This window comes from Oncorhynchus clarkii, chromosome 29, assembly GCF_045791955.1.
Source record: "Oncorhynchus clarkii lewisi isolate Uvic-CL-2024 chromosome 29, UVic_Ocla_1.0, whole genome shotgun sequence".
NCBI classification, from domain to species: domain Eukaryota; kingdom Metazoa; phylum Chordata; class Actinopteri; order Salmoniformes; family Salmonidae; genus Oncorhynchus; species Oncorhynchus clarkii.
The window spans coordinates 24,583,749-24,603,122 of record NC_092175.1 but is presented as its reverse complement, the minus strand read 5'-3'; the positions used below and the strand labels follow the sequence as shown (position 1 = coordinate 24,603,122).

The following is a 19,374-nucleotide window of genomic DNA, read 5'->3' as shown; positions in this document are numbered from 1 at the left end:
TGTAGATGCAGTCAATTTGGGTTTTAGTACCTTGGTCGGCCCACGTGTATCCAAATTGGTTTGGGAAGAGTTCTCTGAAGAAGTCTTTCAAATTAAAATCTTCTTACAATTGTTGTGCTATTTTCCTTAGTTCATGTAAATGCAGTTCTTACCTCCTGGTTGTTTGCTTCTGTTACAGTATTAAAGTCACCTCTTATTATAACTGTATACTCCAGGCATAGATGTTCTCTTCATTTCATAAACAACATTTTATTTTTTGTTTTGTCCTGAGCGGTATAAATATTTATTAGTCTTATTTCGTCACCATTCAAGGAAATGTCCGTGACTATCAACCTTCCCAGGAATAATTTCCTGCTCCTCCCGAGAGGCGTAGTGGTCAAAGGCACTGCAGTGCTAGCTGTGTTACTCCTGGTTCGATAACGGGCTGTGTCGCAGCCACTGCAGTGCTAGCTGCGTTACTCCTGGTTCGATAACGGGCTGTGTCGCAGCCACTGCAGTGCTAGCTGCGTTACTCCTGGTTCGATAACGGGCTGTGTCGCAGCCACTGCAGTGCTAGCTGCGTTACTCCTGGTTCGATAACGGGCTGTGTCGCAGCCGGCCGCAACTGGGAGACCTTTGGGGCGACGCACAATTGGCCCAGCGTCGTGCGGGTTAGCGGAGGGTTTGGCCGGCCAGGATGTCCTTGTACCATCGCGCTCTAGCAACTCTTGCGGGCCGGGCGCAGTGCACGCTGACACGGACGCCAGATGTACGGTGTTTCTTCCAACACATTGTTGCAGTGCGGCTTGGCGGGGTTGTGTTTCGGGGGAAACACGGCTCTCGACCTTCACCTCTTCCGGGTCCGTATGGGAGTTGCAGCGATGGGACAAGACTGTAACTACCAATTGGATACCACAAAATTGGGGAGAAAAAGGGGGTAAAATAAATAAATAATCCTACTCCATCGCCTCCATCTACCTATAGAGACCACAGACATTATTTACCTATAGAGACCACAGACATTATTTACCTATAGAGACCACAGACATTATTTACCTATAGAGACCACAGACATTATTTACCTATAGAGACCACATACATTATTTACCTTTAGAGACCACAGACATTATTTACCTATAGAGACCACAGACATTATTTACCTTTAGAGACCACAGACATTATTTACCTTTAGAGACCACAGACATTATTTACCTATAGAGACCACAGACATTATTTACCTATAGAGACCACAGACATTATTTACCTTTAGAGACCACAGACATTATTTACCTATAGAGACCACAGACATTATTTACCTTTAGAGACCACAGACATTATTTACCTTTAGAGACCACAGACATTGTTTACCTATAGAGACCACAGACATTATTTACCTATAGAGACCACAGACATTATTTACCTATAGAGACCACAGACATTATTTACCTATAGAGACCACAGACATTATTTACCTATAGAGACCACAGACATGATTTACCTATAGAGACCACAGACATTATTTACCTATAGAGACCACAGACATTATTTACCTATAGAGACCACAGACATTATTTACCTTTAGAGACCACAGACATTATTTACCTATAGAGACCACAGACATTATTTACCTATAGAGACCACAGACATTATTTACCTATAGAGACCACAGACATTATTTACCTATAGAGACCACAGACATTATTTACCTATAGAGACCACAGACATTATTTACCTTTAGATACCACAGACATTATTTACATATAGAGACCACAGACATTATTTACCTATAGAGACCACAGACATTATTTACCTATAGAGACCACAGACATTATTTACCTATAGAGACCACAGACATTATTTACCTATAGAGACCATAGACATTATTTACCTATAGAGACCACAGACATTATTTACCTATAGAGACCACAGACATGATTTACCTTTAGATACCACAGACATTATTTACCTATAGAGACCACAGACATTATTTACCTATAGAGACCACAGACATTATTTACCTTTAGATACCACAGACATTATTTACCTATAGAGACCACAGACATTATTTACCTATAGAGACCACAGACATTATTTACCTTTAGAGACCACAGACATTATTTACCTATAGATACCACAGACATTATTTACCTATAGAGACCACAGACATTATTTACCTATAGAGACCACAGACATTATTTACCTATAGAGACCACAGACATGATTTACCTTTAGATACCACAGACATTATTTACCTATAGAGACCACAGACATTATTTACCTATAGAGACCACAGACATTATTTACCTTTAGATACCACAGACATTATTTACCTATAGAGACCACAGACATTATTTACCTTTAGAGACCATAGACATTATTTACCTATAGAGACCACAGACATTATTTACCTATAGAGACCACAGACATTATTTACCTTTAGAGACCACAGACATGATTTACCTTTAGATACCACAGACATTATTTACCTATAGAGACCACAGACATTATTTACCTATAGAGACCACAGACATTATTTACCTTTAGATACCACAGACATTATTTACCTATAGAGACCACAGACATTATTTACCTATAGAGACCACAGACATTATTTACCTTTAGACCACAGACATTATTTACCTATAGATACCACAGACATTATTTACCTATAGAGACCACAGACATTATTTACCTATAGAGACCACAGACATTATTTACCTATAGAGACCACAGACATGATTTACCTTTAGATACCACAGACATTATTTACCTATAGAGACCACAGACATTATTTACCTATAGAGACCACAGACATTATTTACCTTTAGATACCACAGACATTATTTACCTATAGAGACCATAGACATTATTTACCTATAGAGACCACAGACATTATTTACCTTTAGAGACCACAGACATGATTTACCTATAGATACCACAGACATTATTTACCTTTAGAGACCACAGACATTATTTACCTATAGAGACCACAGACATTATTTACTTTTAGAGACCACAGACATTATTTACCTATAGATACCACAGATATTATTTACCTATAGAGACCACAGCCATGATTTACCTATAGAGACCACATACATTATTTACCTATAGAGACCACATACATGATTTACCTATAGAGACCACAGACATTATTTACCTTTAGAGACCACAGACATTATTTACTTTTAGAGACCACAGACATGATTTACCTATAGAGACCACAGACATTATTTACCTATAGAGACCACAGACATTATTTACCTTTAGAGACCACAGACATTATTTACCTATAGAGACCACAGACATGATTTACCTATAGAGACCACAGACATTATTTACCTATAGAGACCACAGACAGTATTTACCTATAGAGACCACAGACATTATTTACCTATAGAGACCACAGACATTATTTACCTATAGAGACCACAGACATTATTTACCTTTAGAGACCACAGACATTGTTTACCTATAGAGACCACTGACATTATTTACCTATAGAGACCACAGACATTATTTACTTTTAGAGACCACAGACATTATTTACCTATAGAGACCACAGACATTATTTACCTATAGAGACCACAGACATTATTTAACTATAGAGACCACATACATTATTTACTTTTAGAGACCACAGACATTATTTACCTATAGAGACCACAGACATTATTTACCTATAGAGACCACAGACATTATTTACTTTTAGAGACCACAGACATTATTTACCTATAGAGACCACAGACATTATTTACCTATAGAGACCACAGACATTATTTACCTTTAGAGACCACAGACATTATTTACCTATAGAGACCACTGACATTATTTACCTATAGAGACCACAGACATTATTTACCTATAGAGACCATAGACATTATTTACCTTTAGAGACCATAGACATTATTTACCTATAGAGACCACAGACATTATTTACCTATAGAGACCACAGACATTATTTACCTATAGAGACCACAGACATTATTTACCTATAGAGACCACAGACATTATTTACCTTTAGAGACCACAGACATTATTTACCTATAGAGACCACTGACATTATTTACCTTTAGAGACCACAGACATTATTTACCTATAGAGACCACTGACATTATTTACCTATAGAGACCACAGACATTATTTACCTATAGATACCACAGACATTATTTACCTATAGAGACCACAGACATTATTTACCTATAGAGACCACAGACATTATTTACTTTTAGAGACTACAGACATTATTTACCTATAGAGACCACAGACATTATTTACCTATAGAGACCACAGACATTATTTACCTATAGAGACCACATACATTATTTACCTATAGAGACCACAGACATTATTTACCTTTAGATACCACAGACATTATTTACCTATAGAGACCACATACATTATTTACCTTTAGAGACCATAGACATTATTTACCTTTAGAGACCACAGACATTATTTACCTTTAGATACCACAGACATTATTTACCTATAGAGACCACAGACATTATTTACCTATAGAGACCACAGACATTATTTACCTATAGAGACCATAGACATTATTTACCTTTAGAGACCACAGACATTATTTACCTTTAGAGACCATAGACATTACCCATACTTTCTTAACTTGTTCAACGTCTGTTAGATCTTTCAAAATATCAGCTTTTGTTTTTAAAAGTCTCTCGTCTCCTTCTTATTTTACTTAACTGAATTCCACATAGAATATGTAAAGATGTTAATTAGATGTGGCATCATCAGAGAATATTTGGTGACATACCATGTAGGAGGACTACTGTAGTTAATTTTTGCATTACCTGTAAATGGTGATGTCACATGACAGGTTGAGCAGTCGTGTTGGCCTACTCCCCGTTGGAGGACCAGTCACCTATGTTGATCTCGCTATCAGGAAGGTGTACTCACTATCATTAGTCGTCAACGCTGGAAGCTGCCTGTCGTCTCTCTGCTGGTGGGGCTCTAGATGGTTCTGCACGGTCTTCCTCTTCCTTTCTCCCTCAGCCGCTCGCCCAATATGCATAGGAGTCTGGGCAGTCGAAGAAGAAGGGACCATCTTTATCACATAGGGTGCATTTCCTGGTGTTGTTGCATTCTCTGCCCTTGTGGACAAGGGATCCACAGCGCCAGCACTTGATGGTTGTTCATTCTTTGGCTTAATGGTCAGCAATGTTGCAGATGAAGCAGCGTAGGGCCTGTCTGGGGTAGAAAATCCTGCTACTGTAGGGGCCCAAAGCGATTTCATTCGGCACCACTAACAGCTCTCCCAACCTTCGCCTCTTCATTTTCACCCTGTACTTTCTCACTCAGTACCAGATACCATACTGATATACGGCTTCAAAGCTGGTTGTAGAATTGTGCAGTATCTCTCGATGAAGAGGAAGAAGTCTTCGTCAGCCACTCTTCCCATCCAAAACTTGAAGACATGCTCCGGAACTTTGGCAACTACTAAGTCTTTATTGGACTGGATTTGTCAATATGTAGTTCATACATGCATAATTTACTGTCTTAGACACAAAATATATAGTTTGAAAGCAAATGTTTTTCTGGAAGCTGTGCTGGGCCATTTTCCCCCAACGTGGGCCAACCTGAGTTCTAGTTCTAGCCGATGAGCTTCAGAGCCTCATCATTTGCGTGACAGCTAGCAAGATGCACACACAGCAGAGCGAGAGAGAGCAATGACGTGCTGCATATTTCTGCACACACAGTATTTGACGTAGTATGGAATTTTCAGGGAACAGGGAACTTTTGGCTCATGAGCGCTATATTCAGAACTAATGGCTAAAAAGTATACAATAGTACCGGGGAATCTTTTTAACTTCTTGACGCTACCCATCCCTTTAGCGGGATAATTGTCATCAACAACCGCTGAATTGCAGAGCACCACATTCAAATAATATTACTAAAAATATTTATATACATGAAATCACAAGTGCAATATAACACCTGTCATGTCAGCGAACGCAATACGCAAAAGCGTTTGTGTAAGTTTATCGATCACTGGACAAAACATTATGAACACCTAGCATCAAAGTAGCTTGGTCACGAAAATCAGAAAAGCAATCAAATTAATCGCTTACCTTTGATGATCTTCGGATGTTTTCACTCACGAGACTCCCAGTTACACAATAAATGTTCCTTTTGTTCCATAAAGATAATTTTTCTATCCAAAATACCTCAGTTTGTTTGGCGCGTTATGTTCAGAAATTCACAGGAAAGAGCGGTCACGACAACGCAGACGAAGATTCCAAATAGTATCCGTAAGGTCCACAGAAACATGTCAAACGTTTTTTATAATCAATCCTCAGGTTGTTTTAAAAATATATAATTGATAATATATAAACCGCAACTGTCTTTTACAGTAGGAGAGGGAGAGTTCTAACTCTGTTGCGCAAGCAAAACTCATGCAAACACCTGACGCGATGTTATCTTTCTCGCTCATTTTTCAAAATAAAAGCCTGAAACTATGTCTGAAGACTGTTGCCACCTTGAGGAAGCGATAGGAAAATTAATCTGGTTGATATCCCTTTAAATGGAGCAAAGGCAGAGTTTTCAAAATAGAGTTTTCAAAATAGAAGCCACTTCCTGGTTTGATTTTCCTCAGGTTTTCACCTGCAATATCAGTTCTGTTATACTCACAGACAATATTTTGACAGTTTTGGAAACTTTAGAGTGTTTTCTATCCTAATCTTTCAATTATATGCATATTCTAGCATCTGGTCCTGAGAAATAGGCAGTTTACTTTGGGACGTTATTTTTCCAAACATAAAAATAGTGCCCCCTAGCTTCAAGAGGTTAACTAAGAGGATCTTCTCATCAATGTTCTTTGAAGATTGCACCTGCCACTGCTTCCACTTCTCATACTTGGTTGCATAGACCTCCAAGAAAGACCACAGGCGTCTCTGCTTTGAAAACAAGTTCATGTTCCTTCCTATTAGGTAAGGATATGAAGATATAGATGTCAGTGGCACTGATCCACTGAGACTCAAACAAAAGGTTATCCCCTACATAGTCTCTGCTGGGGGCCTCGAATTTCCCCACATATCACAGCTGGGCTCAGTGCTGACCGGAGCTAGGAGCCATGATGGTAAGGGCTTAGGTTGGCTGCTCACTGTGGGAGATGGAGAAGAGGGACAACGGCTTATTGCTCGAGTCCGGACATGGTGTTCACTACTTGACTTCACTAGTTCACAATGTTACTAAATTCATTTTGGAAATTATTATTACATTTGGCACTGCCGGAATTATTTAATTTGACACCAGTTAAAAACTGTGTTCAGTGTTCCTCTCCCCAGTCTGAAACTGACTCTGACTCTGACACACAATGCTTCATTCATGCCCTCTAACCTCCCCTCTACTGCAACAGTTTGAATAACTCCTAATTCCTAGTAGAATCCACTAATATCTATCTATCTGACCTGCTTATTCAGGCAAACTGGATATGCAACACTGTAAATAACAAGCAAATAAAGTGAAGCATCCTTTTAAATGCAGGCTGCAGTTTCCTTAAAAATAAAAATTGTTTTTTCCTTGATAACTACAGTCCCTCACTTCTGGCCAGCCATAATCTCCTGAATAGACGCTGGCAGCGCTGGGCCAGGTCCAGAGACATGTGGCGGGTCAGTAAGAGGCAAGGCCCAGAGTGAGGTTGGAATCTACCTTGGCAGACTGCAGAATCAAATCACACCGAGACCGTCTCAAGAGTCTACACAATGGCTACAGCTGGTGGCTAAGTCTTATCACAACACACTCAATGAACAGAGAGGGTGGGGCCGACTGGAGAGAAATGAGAGACAGAGGGGGGGGGGGGAGAGAGAGAGAGAGAAAGAGAGAGAGAGAGAGAGAGAGAGAGAGAGAGAGCGAGAGAGGGGAGAAGGTGTGCGAGAGACAGAGGAGAAAGCAAGAGAGAGTGAGAGAAGGAGAAAGAGATGGATATGAGAGAAGAGAGAGATAAATTGCAGCTGAAAGAAAGCAGTCTGCTCAAATGAATTGGGATAGACTGGTGTCTGATGGTTGCGGTGTCCCCTCCACTCTTCCTCCTCCCTCCCTCCATCATTTTCCATTTCCCTTTTCTCTTTCTCGACCCAAGCAGAGTCATTTAGCCAATGGCATCCTGTCCTACCTGACACTATTTCTTCTCCTCACTGCTGGCATGACAACCAAGGGACACATCTACACAGCCAAGACAAACATTCTTTCTCTTGAGAGACTGAGTCCTTAGATGTCTGAATGTTGCCTACTTCCAACTCTGTTTCCTGATTCAAACTCACAACAATGGCAATTTTGATGTAGAGTGGGACGCCTCTGAAAGAGATTTGCACATAATTGCAATGCGTTTGACTGTAAATTGTCCCACTGTCCTTCAGGTTACTTTAGTAAAGTGTGTGTTGCTTCAAGCCTTCATCTCTGGGCTTATTCTCCTTGCACAGCCAGTCAGACAATTTCACACAGCCACTATAAAATGCCATTCACCTTGATGCCACAATCTCAATTCAAAGAACTGCAGTCTGAAAGCTCAGCTAGTCCATGAATCAGTCACGATTCAAACTAGGTTTTGTGTAGAAAGAATATAAACTGCCTACGCTGTCTGCATTTTAAAGAATGATGTTTTGCCTACCCATATACGGGTTTAAAGAAAAATGTATTTAAAATACATGTATCTACATTTGCATATTTTCTCAAATGAATGTAATGCCTGACAATATTCCAGAAATGCTTGGCTATGACATCTAGTCTACAGGGTGGCCAAAAGTGCTTCCTAATGAGGCTTCTTAAATTACTCTTTACACATTGATCAATGGAGATATTTCTTGGGGCCACCAAGGCAAAACTTTGGCAGTGATATAATTTTAATTGTGATGGTGAGTAAAAACAAACCTTTTGATTTGACAAAATGTTTACATGGTCATAAAGAGCACTTTCAACTTCATAAAAAACATCTCACGAGTAAAAAAAAAAGAGACTATAATAAGTCAGCTTAATTAAATAAGAGATTGAGCACTAGGCTGTTATTTTTTATCAAAAACTATACATCTTACAACGTTACACAATATGTCAAAGTGTCGGTCTAGGCCTTGAGCTTCCAATGAGTGCCCTACAGTGGATGGGTAGCGTTGTTATGGTGTGTTCGTAACCAGGTGGGAAATGGAAATACCACATCTGGTAAAAATCCACTTGAGAGGCACTCCAACTGGTAGTTACTAGTTAAATCAGCCATGAATCCCCTTGTGACAGGAGGAATGGAAGTTTGTTGTTTACAACAGAGAGGGGCAATTGAATGCATGATTCACCATTTATTTGATTTCTTGCCTGTCTATCTATGTTTAACAGAGTTGATGTGATATACTCGACCCGCTCAGTTTTTCTCACCAGAAAACTGCCAAAAAAGAGTCGAACGAGCTCAACTGCTTTTACACTATGATTTGACTATTAGATGTTCTATGTTTCCTTTGAAATCAACGTATCAAAAGGAATAGTTTCACCATATTAAAACGAGAGTTCAGTCCACATAACAGGGTTGACCTTAAAATGAGGGACAGAGTCCCTAATAACATGAAATAAATAGTGATCTTCACAAATAACTCGAAGCAACGACATAACTAGAACCTTACAATGATGGTGGGAAGTGAGAGATGCTGGGGTTGAAATCTTCTCTGAAGTCACCGAGGAGGCACGTCAAAATGCTGCATTGTGGCACTTTACAAAGTCTTTCTTCATACTGAATATCAGATTGATTGAATTCTCCATGTGGTCTATATTAAAGGGCACCTTAATTCATATAACAGGCTTTTGAAATTCAATACTGGTGCATTATTTCAACTTGAAAAAGAAAAGGAGAGGACACTCTAGGAGCTCAGATGCCATAATTTAATAACCACCGTTTCGACAGACAAGCTGTCTTCAGGTTATAATGACAAACACTAGGTCACTAGTTTATATAGTTTATATATAGGACACACACAGGTGTCTGTAATTGGCTGGCTGTGGCTTGGTGTCATTAGTTGATTTAGAGATATAACAGAACCACATACAAAAGCATGATTTCTACTCAACACATCAATGGAACACAAAAGGCACTAATTTCGTGGAATGACCCAGTACACGCTAAGTCCTTCCCATTGGACATTGGTTGCAATGCTCTCGTCAAGTTAGTTTGTTTATTTGTCATATGCACATGAAGGAGTCATTTATTTTTGTCATTTAAATGCATGGTAGTGTTTTTGGAATGTTTCGAGTACAATAAAAATGCATTTTGACAAAATATATTCTCATTTGAAGACTTGGAGGCGTGGCTTGTTGGGGGCTTGGCTTTATCTTAGTCATTTTTGGGCACATTTGTGATACTAAAGAGCCTACTAAGGTTTTATTGTTAGACAGTCACCATTTCATTACAATATTTGCCATACATTTTAGTAAAAACAAATATTTCTTACAAATACATTGAAATGCATGTTGGAATATATTTTACAAAACATTTCCAAATATATTGATAAATACATCTGAAAATATATTCTTTAATGTATTTCAGAATGTATTTGGAAATATATTTAAATACATTTAAATACATTTTACATACACATATATACATTTTAAATACATTCCATAATATATGTTGGAATGTATTTAAAATGTATTAAATAAAAAAATATTTTTTTCATTATTTTGACCATTTTAAATATTTCACATGTACACTAAAAGATGTATCGAAATATATATATATATATTTTCCCCATATGGGTAAATAAGATGACAGTGCAGTTGGCTGTCAGATCATCCATCTCTCATCATCGCCCCCCAGTCACAGACAGACATGAAATCAACCAATACTGATAGATGGTTAACAGGTGTTGTCTAATTACAGACATCATCTCAACAGCCAAACAAACTGATTGCCATGTCATTTAAATGACAGACATGTTTCTCTGGGAAGCTAATTAAAAGGTAGAAAATCAAGGCTGTTGGGTTTGGAGGTAGTGGAGGGAGCCTTTAGAGTCAAGTGTTCTCCTGGGTCTACTGTAATAAGCTGTTTTCAACACTAATGATGCCATAATGAATATATAATGGGTGGGGTGGGGGAACGAGGGGCTCTATCCCAGGTGGGAAAGGTGTGATGGTGGTGAGAGGGGAGTTGGGGTGCAGGAGGAGGGTATTGTGGACGAATGTGTGGAGGAGAGAGGGGGAATGGGGAGAAGGGTTGGGGGGGGGGGTCCATCTGTTTCAACAACCCAGAACCAGGGCACTGAGAGGGGGGTGGGAGGAGGGTCTGAGGGGGCAATTACCTGCTGCAGTAGTGGGGCCCAGGAGAGGCCATCATTAGAGTGAGGGAAAAGGACCGGGTCGGGGGGAGGAGGGTGGGGGGTGACCTCTGTTGCCACTGACAGTCAGTCAATGTGGACGTATAAGAGGATGAAGAGGAGACAAAGCTGATTAATCTAGATCAGACGCATCCCACCCCCTCTAACCCTTACCCCCATTTTCCCATTCTCCTCTCTCTCTTTATCCTCTCTAAAAATGGATGATTTCGGGTTAAGTTGGCTTTTAAGTTTTATGTGTGCTTGTTTTTTTTAAATGGTCGAATTAATAGACTAAACTAAGTTGAGCCCTCTGCAGCTTACTGACTTGTTGGAATGCTCCTGGACTCCTCTGTGTATTAAGACAGTGTAGAGGCCCTTTGAAGCTTGTGTTGGTGTTCGACAAACCCACAGAGCAGAAGACATCCAGAAGGTAAGGGAGACGGCAGGGATGAGAAAGGGATGAGACATCTCTCTGTCTCCCAGGTTGGTTCTCAATTATCCTTTTCATCAACAAGGCTATGCATTAAGTGTTTTGCTGATCATATTGTATATGGTAATGTACGAGAAAGAATGTCTATACAACGGAAATGTATGTGGTGCTGAGCATCATAAAACACTTCCATGAAGAGAAGCCAAATTCTGTAAGGATAAACGATATTCAGTTTATAGTGCTTTCATCACAAGGAAACAAAGGAGTAGGAAGAAAAACATAATTGAGCGATATAAGCTGCATTTAAAGCTCCAGCTTTAAATGCCTTTCTATAAGAAGACAAATACCCTCCTTTATCTTTGGCTTACAGGGCACGCATGCACACACACCCATACACACACACCCATATACACACACACACACCCATGTCGTTCCCATAGCAACGATTAAAACATTCCCTAACCAGAAACCGTGGATTGATGGCAGCATTCGCGTGAAACTGAAAGCGCGAACCACTGCTTTTAATCAGGGCAAGGTGACTGGTAACATGACCGAATACAAACAGTGCAGCTATTCCCTCCGCAAGGCTATCAAACAAACTAAGCGTCAGTACAGAGACAAAGTAGAATCTCAATTCAACGGCTCAGACACAAGAGGCATGTGGCAGGGTCTACAGTCAATCACGGACTACAAGAAGAAATCCAGCCCAGTCACGGACCAGGATGTCCTGCTCCCAGGCAGACTAAATAACTTTTTTGCCCGCTTTGAGGCCAATACAGTGCCACTGACACGGCCTGCAACGAAAACATGCGGAATCTCCTTCACTGCAGCCGAGGTGAGTAAGACATTTAAACGTGTTAACCCTCGCAAGGCTGCAGGCCCAGACGGCATCCCCAGCCGCGCCCTCAGAGCATGCGCAGACCAGCTGACCGGTGTGTTTACGGACATATTCAATCAATCCCTTTACCAGTCTGCTGTTCCCACATGCTTCAAGAGGGCCACCATTGTTCCTGTTCCCAAGAAAGCTAAGGTAACTGAGCTAAACGACTACCGTAGCACTCACTTCCGTCATCATGAAGTGCTTTTAGAGACTAGTCAAGGACCATATCACCTCCACCCTACCCGACACCCTAGACCCACTCCAATTTGCTTACCGCCCAAATAGGTTCACAGACGATGCAATCTCAACCACACTGCACACTGCCCTAACCCATCTGGACAAGAGGAATACCTATGTGAGAATGCTGTTCATCGACTACAGCTCGGCATTCAACACCATAGTACCCTCCAAGCTAGTCATCAAGCTCGAGACCCTGGGTCTCGACCCCGCCCTGTGCAACTGGGTACTGGACTTCCTGACGGGCCGCCCCCAGGTGGTGAGGGTAGGCAACAACATCTCCACCCCGCTGATCCTCAACACTGGGGCCCCACAAGGGTGCGTTCTGAGCCCTCTCCTGTACTCCCTGTTCACCCACGACTGCGTGGCCACGCACGCCTCCAACTCAATCATCAAGTTTGCGGACGACACAACAGTGGTAGGCTTGATTACCAACAACGACGAGACGGCCTACAGAGAGGAGGTGAGGGCCCTCGGAGTGTGGTGTCAGGAAAATAACCTCACACTCAACGTCAACAAAACTAAGGAGATGATTGTGGACTTCAGGAAACAGCAGAGGGAACACCCCCCTATCCACATCGATGGAACAGTAGTGGAGAGGGTAGCAAGTTTTAAGTTCCTCGGCATACACATCACAGACAAACTGAATTGGTCCACTCACACAGACAGCATCGTGAAGAAGGCGCAGCAGCGCCTCTTCAACCTCAGGAGGCTGAAGAAATTCGGTTTGTCACCAAAAGCACTCACAAACTTCTACAGATGCACAATCGAGAGCATCCTGACGGGCTGTATCACCGCCTGGTACGGCAACTGCTCCGCCCACAACCGTAAGGCTCTCCAGAGGGTAGTGAGGTCTGCACAACGCATCACCGGGGGCAAACTACCTGCCCTCCAGGACACCTACACCACCCGATGTTACAGGAAGGCCATAAAGATCATCAAGGACATCAACCACCCGAGCCACTGCCTGTTCACCCCGCTATCATCCAGAAGGCGAGGTCAGTACAGGTGCATCAAAGCTGGGACCGAGAGACTGAAAAACAGCTTCTATCTCAAGGCCATCAGACTGTTAAACAGCCACCACTAACATTGAGTGGCTGCTGCCAACACACTGACACTGACACTGACTCAACTCCAGCCACTTTAATAATGGGAATTGATAGGAAATGATGTAAATATATCACTAGCCACTTTAAACAATGCTACCTTATATAATGTTACTTACCCTACATTATTCATCTCATATGTATACGTATATACTGTACTCTATATCATCGACTGCATCCTTATGTAATACATGTATCACTAGCCACTTTAACTATGCCACTTTGTTTACATACTCACCTCATGTATATACTGTACTCGATACCATCTACTGTATCCTGCCTATGCTGCTCTGTACCATCACTCATTCATATATCCTTATGTACATATTCTTTATCCCCTTACACTGTGTATAAGACAGTAGTTTTGGAATTGTTAGTTAGATTACTTGTTGGTTATTACTGCATTGTCGGAACTAGAAGCACAAGCATTTCGCTACACTCACATTAACATCTGCTAACCATGTGTATGTGACAAATCAAATTTGATTTGATTTGATTTGACCCATGCACACACACCCATACACACACACACCCCCATACACACACACACCCCCATATACACACACACCCCCATACACACACACACCCATACACACACATACACACACACCCATAAACACACACCCATACACACACACACCCATACACACACACCCATACACACACACACCCACACACAACCCCATACACACACACACCCCCATACACACACACACACCCATACACACACACCCATAAACACACACCCATACACACACACACACACACCCATACACCCATACACACACACACCCATACACCCACACCCATACACACACCCACACACACCCATACACACACACACCCATACACACACACACCCATACCCATACACACACACCCCCATACCCATACACACACACCCATACACACACACACACCCATACACACACACCCCCATACACACACACACCTATACACACATACCCATTTAAATGTAAGCCACATTAGAGGGGATCTGCTCACTTCAATATATTATAATGTGATGCTTGCCCTTAATGGAAAATCAATGAGAAGACAAGCACGCTACCTCTGAGACCATGCAAAATGCAATTTCCAAATTGACATGTGGAGGGTGTGTGTGATTGATTCTGACTGGTGCCCCATTTTAATATTGTTTACCGTGAGCTCATTGACTCTCAGACATCGTCCTCTGGTTCATCTACAACACGCCAAATGACAGGCCTCTTTCTTTCTATCCCTCCCTCCCTCCCTCCCTCCCTCCCTCCCTCCCTCCCTCCCTCCCTCCCTCCCTCTCTTTGACTCTTCCATGTCCATATTGCTCTCAGATGAGGATTTTCATGGGGTTAAATGCCAATACACAGTCAATATCAACTAAGCCTGGATGACATGGCCAGAGGGTCTGATTATAGTCACGGTGAAGATTAAAGTATGTCCTATAACAAATTCAAGAATGTTCCCAATCATTTCCCCACAACTCAAACTTCAGCCTTGGAAGGCCATTTACAGCATCAATAAACACCCCTGATCTGACTCATTCCACCTAGATACAACAGTGCAAAAGTCCAAACAATATCCAAGCATCACAGTATACAGTTGTGGCCAAAAGTTTTGAGAATGACACAAATATTGATTTCCACAAAGTTTGCTGCTTCAGTATCTTTAGATATTTTTGTCAGATGTTACTATGGAATACTGAAGTATAATTACAAGCATTTCATAAGTGTCAAAGGCTTTTATTGACAATTACATGAAGTTGATGCAAAGAGTCAATATTTGCAGTGTTGACCCTTCTTTTTCAAGACCTCTGCAATCCGCCCTGGCATGCTGTCAATTAACTTTTGGGCCCCATCCTGACTGATGGCAGCCCATTCTTGCATAATCAATGCTTGGAGTTTGTCAGAATTTGTGGGATTTTGTTTGTCCACCCGCCTCTTGAGGATTGACCACAAGTTCTCAATGGGATTAAGGTCCGGGGAGTTTCCTGGCCATGGACCCAAAATATTGATGTTTTGTTCTCCGGGCCACTTAGTTATCACTTTTGCCTTATGGCAAGGTGCTCCATCATGCTGGAAAAGGCATTGTTCATCACCAAACTGTTCCTGGATGGTTGGGATAAGTTGCTCTCAGAGGATGTGTTGGTACCATTCTTTATTCATGGCTGTGTTCTTAGGCAAAATTGTTAGTGAGCCCACTCCCTTGGCTGAGAAGCAACCCCACACATGAATGGTCTCAGGATGCTTTACCGTTGGCATGACACAGGACTGATGGTAGCACTCACCTTGTCTTCTCCGGACAAGATTATTTCCGGATGCCCCAAGCAATTGGAAAGGGGATTCATTCGAGAAAATGACTTTACCCCAGTCCTCAGCAGTCCAATCCCTATACCTTTTGCAGAATATCAGTCTGTCCCTGATGTTTTTCCTGGAGAGAAGTGGCTTCTTTGCTGCCCTTCTTGACACCTGCTTGCTGCCATTCCTGAGCAAGCTCTGTACTGGTGGTGCCCCGATCCTGCAACTGAATCAACTTTAGGAGACAGTCCTTGCTGGACCTTCTTGGGCACCCTGAAGCCTTCTTCACAGCAATTAAACCGCTCTCCTTGAAGTTCTTGATGATCCGATAAATGGTTGATTTAGGTGCAATCTTACTGGAAGCAATATCCTTGCCTGTGAAGCCCTTTTTGTGCAAAGCAATGATGACGGCACGTGTTTCCTTGCTGGTAACCATGGTTGACAGAGGAAGAACAATGATTCCAAGCACCACCCTCCTTTTGAAGCTTCTAGTCGGTTATTCGAACTCAATCAGCATGACAGAGTGATCTCCAGTCTTGTCCTCGTCAACACTCACGCCTGTGTTAACGATAGAATCACTGACATGATGTCAGCTGGTCCTTTTGTGGCAGGGCTGAAATGCAGTGGAAATGTTTTGGGGGGATTCAGTTCATTTGCATGGAAAAAATGGACTTTGCAATTAATTCCAATTCATCTGATCACTCTTCATAACATTCTGGAGTATATGCAAATTGCCATCATACAAACTGAGGCAGCAGACTTTGTGAAAATTAATATTTGTGTCATTCTCAAAACTTTTGGCCACAACTGTACATTGGAGTCACAGGTTGGTGGCACCTTAATAAGGACAAATGGGCTTGTGGTAATGACTGGAGTGGAATCGGTGGCATGTTATCAAATTGTGGTTTCCATATGTTTGATGCCATTCCATTTTCACCGTTCTAGACATTATTATGAGCCGTCCTCCCCTCAGAAGACTCCACTGTTTGGCACTACTTATATGACCCAATAGCCTGACGAGATCTCAGCACTCCCCCATGGAACGCACTGAGTTGGTTCACAGTAAACTGGATTAGCTGTAAAGAGAGGCGTCCAGGTTAATGTGCCCTGGATCACACACGAATCACACACACTCTAGGGGTGTAATAATTAGTCCAAACAGTTCTCATTAGTCCAAACAAAACAAGAGCTTCATTTGGACAAATTCAGGTTGGTCCCTCCCTGTATGATTTAGTTTACTTCCTTTTAAGAAATGTTTTATAACATAATTAGCGGAATGAATATACTCAAAGGGCAAGTGGACCAAACACACACACACACACACAGCTTCCAGGAAAATCCATGAACCATCTTCTCACACACTGGCATAAAACAAAGATATACATATACACCCAAACACATTCATATTAACTGACACATGCACAAAGCACTGACCCTGAAGTGTGACACCGTATGCTCTGATAGCTGAAATGCACAATAGGCCGCTTCTACAGCAGACAGATCAGACTGTGAGCTGTAACTAATATCCCTATTACATCTCATCCATCACAAACATCCCATATTGAAATCAATGGAGCAGCAAGCTTATCATTCCAACAAGAGTGCTTTTTAGATACAAGTGGCACAATCTATTTTATGCAGGAGCAACCGTGTTGCATTTTATATACAGCGCGTTCGGAAAGTATTCAGACCCCTTGATTTTTCCACATTTTGTTACGTTACAGCCTTACTCTAAAATTGATTAAATAGTTTTTTCCCCCTCATCAATCTACACACATTGGGCGGCAGGTAGCCTAGTGGTTAGAATGTTGGACTTGAAACCGAAAGGTTGCAAGATCAAATCCCCGAGCTGACAAGGTAAAAATCTGTTGTTCTGCCCCTGAACAAGGCAGTTAACCCACTGTTGCTAGGCCATCATTGAAAATAAGAATTTGTTCATAACTGACTTGCCTAGTTAAATATAATAACAACATTACCCCATAATGACAAAACAAAACCAGGTTTCATCAGACCAGAGACTTTTGTTTATCATCGTCTGAGAGTCTTTAGGTGCCTTTGGCAAACTCCAAGCGGGCTGTTATGTGCCTTTTCCTGAGGAGTGGCTTCCGTCTGGCCACTCTACCATAAAGACCTGATTAGTGGAGTGCTGCAGAGATGAGTGTCCTTCTGCTCTGTCAGAGTGACCATCGGCTTCTTGGTCACCTCCCTGCCTAAGGCCGCTCTCCCCCGATGACTCAGTTTGGCCGGACGGCCAGCTCCAGGAAGAGTCTTGCTGGTTCCAAACTTCTTTCATTTAATAATGATGGAGGCCACTGTGTTATTTGGGACCTTCAATGCTGCAGACATTTTTTGGTACCCGTCCCCAGAGCTGTGCCTTGACACAATCCTGTCTCTGAGCTCTACAGACAACTCCTTCGACCTCATGACCTTTTGACTTTTGCTCTGACATGCACTGTCAACTGTGGGACCTTACATAGACAGGTTTGCGCCTTTCCAAATCGTGTCCAATCAAATGAATTTACCACAGGTGTACTCTAATCAAGTTGTAGAAACATCTCAAGGATGATCAATGGAAACAGGATGCACCTGAGCTCAATTTCGAGTCTCATAGCAAAGGGTCTGAATGTAAATAAGGTATCTGTTATTTTTTTTATTAGAAACTTTTCTAAAAACCTGTTTTCGCTTTGTGTAGATTGCTGAGGATTTTTATTTTATTTAATCCATTGTAATGTAATGTAATGTAATGTAACAAAATGTGGAAAAAGTCATATATCACATTGGGAAAATAGATCCCATTTCTGAGTAAGCCAAGATATTGGGCAGGGAAGAACACTCCACACTTCAATAGCTGCACACACAGCCTCATCGCCCAAACCACAATGACCTCCATTCAACACCAACATCACTCACCTTGCCGAAATCCCTGACATCAAACAGGTCAAAAGGGTCAAACAGCTCACTGTTACGCAGGCCAAACTTGTCGTGGCACACCTTGAGGAACGTCCGGATGTTCTTCAGACAGAGAAACTGGAAGAGAGAGAGAAGAAACACATCCAGGTCAGAAACAGCGTGGGATAAGATTTGTGATGATGTGTACTGGTGAGTTCCCAGCCATTTGGACACTCCACTCCATAGCTTCCCTCAG

General features: G+C 41.7%; 1 protein-coding gene across 1 annotated transcript in view; it reads right to left on the bottom strand.

The window, feature by feature from the left end:
- Positions 1–19,374, bottom strand: part of LOC139387822 (guanine nucleotide exchange factor VAV2-like) — a 244,166-nt gene that overhangs the window by 154,502 nt on the left and 70,290 nt on the right. The window contains exon 2 of the mRNA XM_071134068.1: positions 19,140–19,256. Coding sequence (XP_070990169.1) covers positions 19,140–19,256 — 117 coding nt within the window. The remainder of the gene's footprint in view (positions 1–19,139; positions 19,257–19,374) is intronic.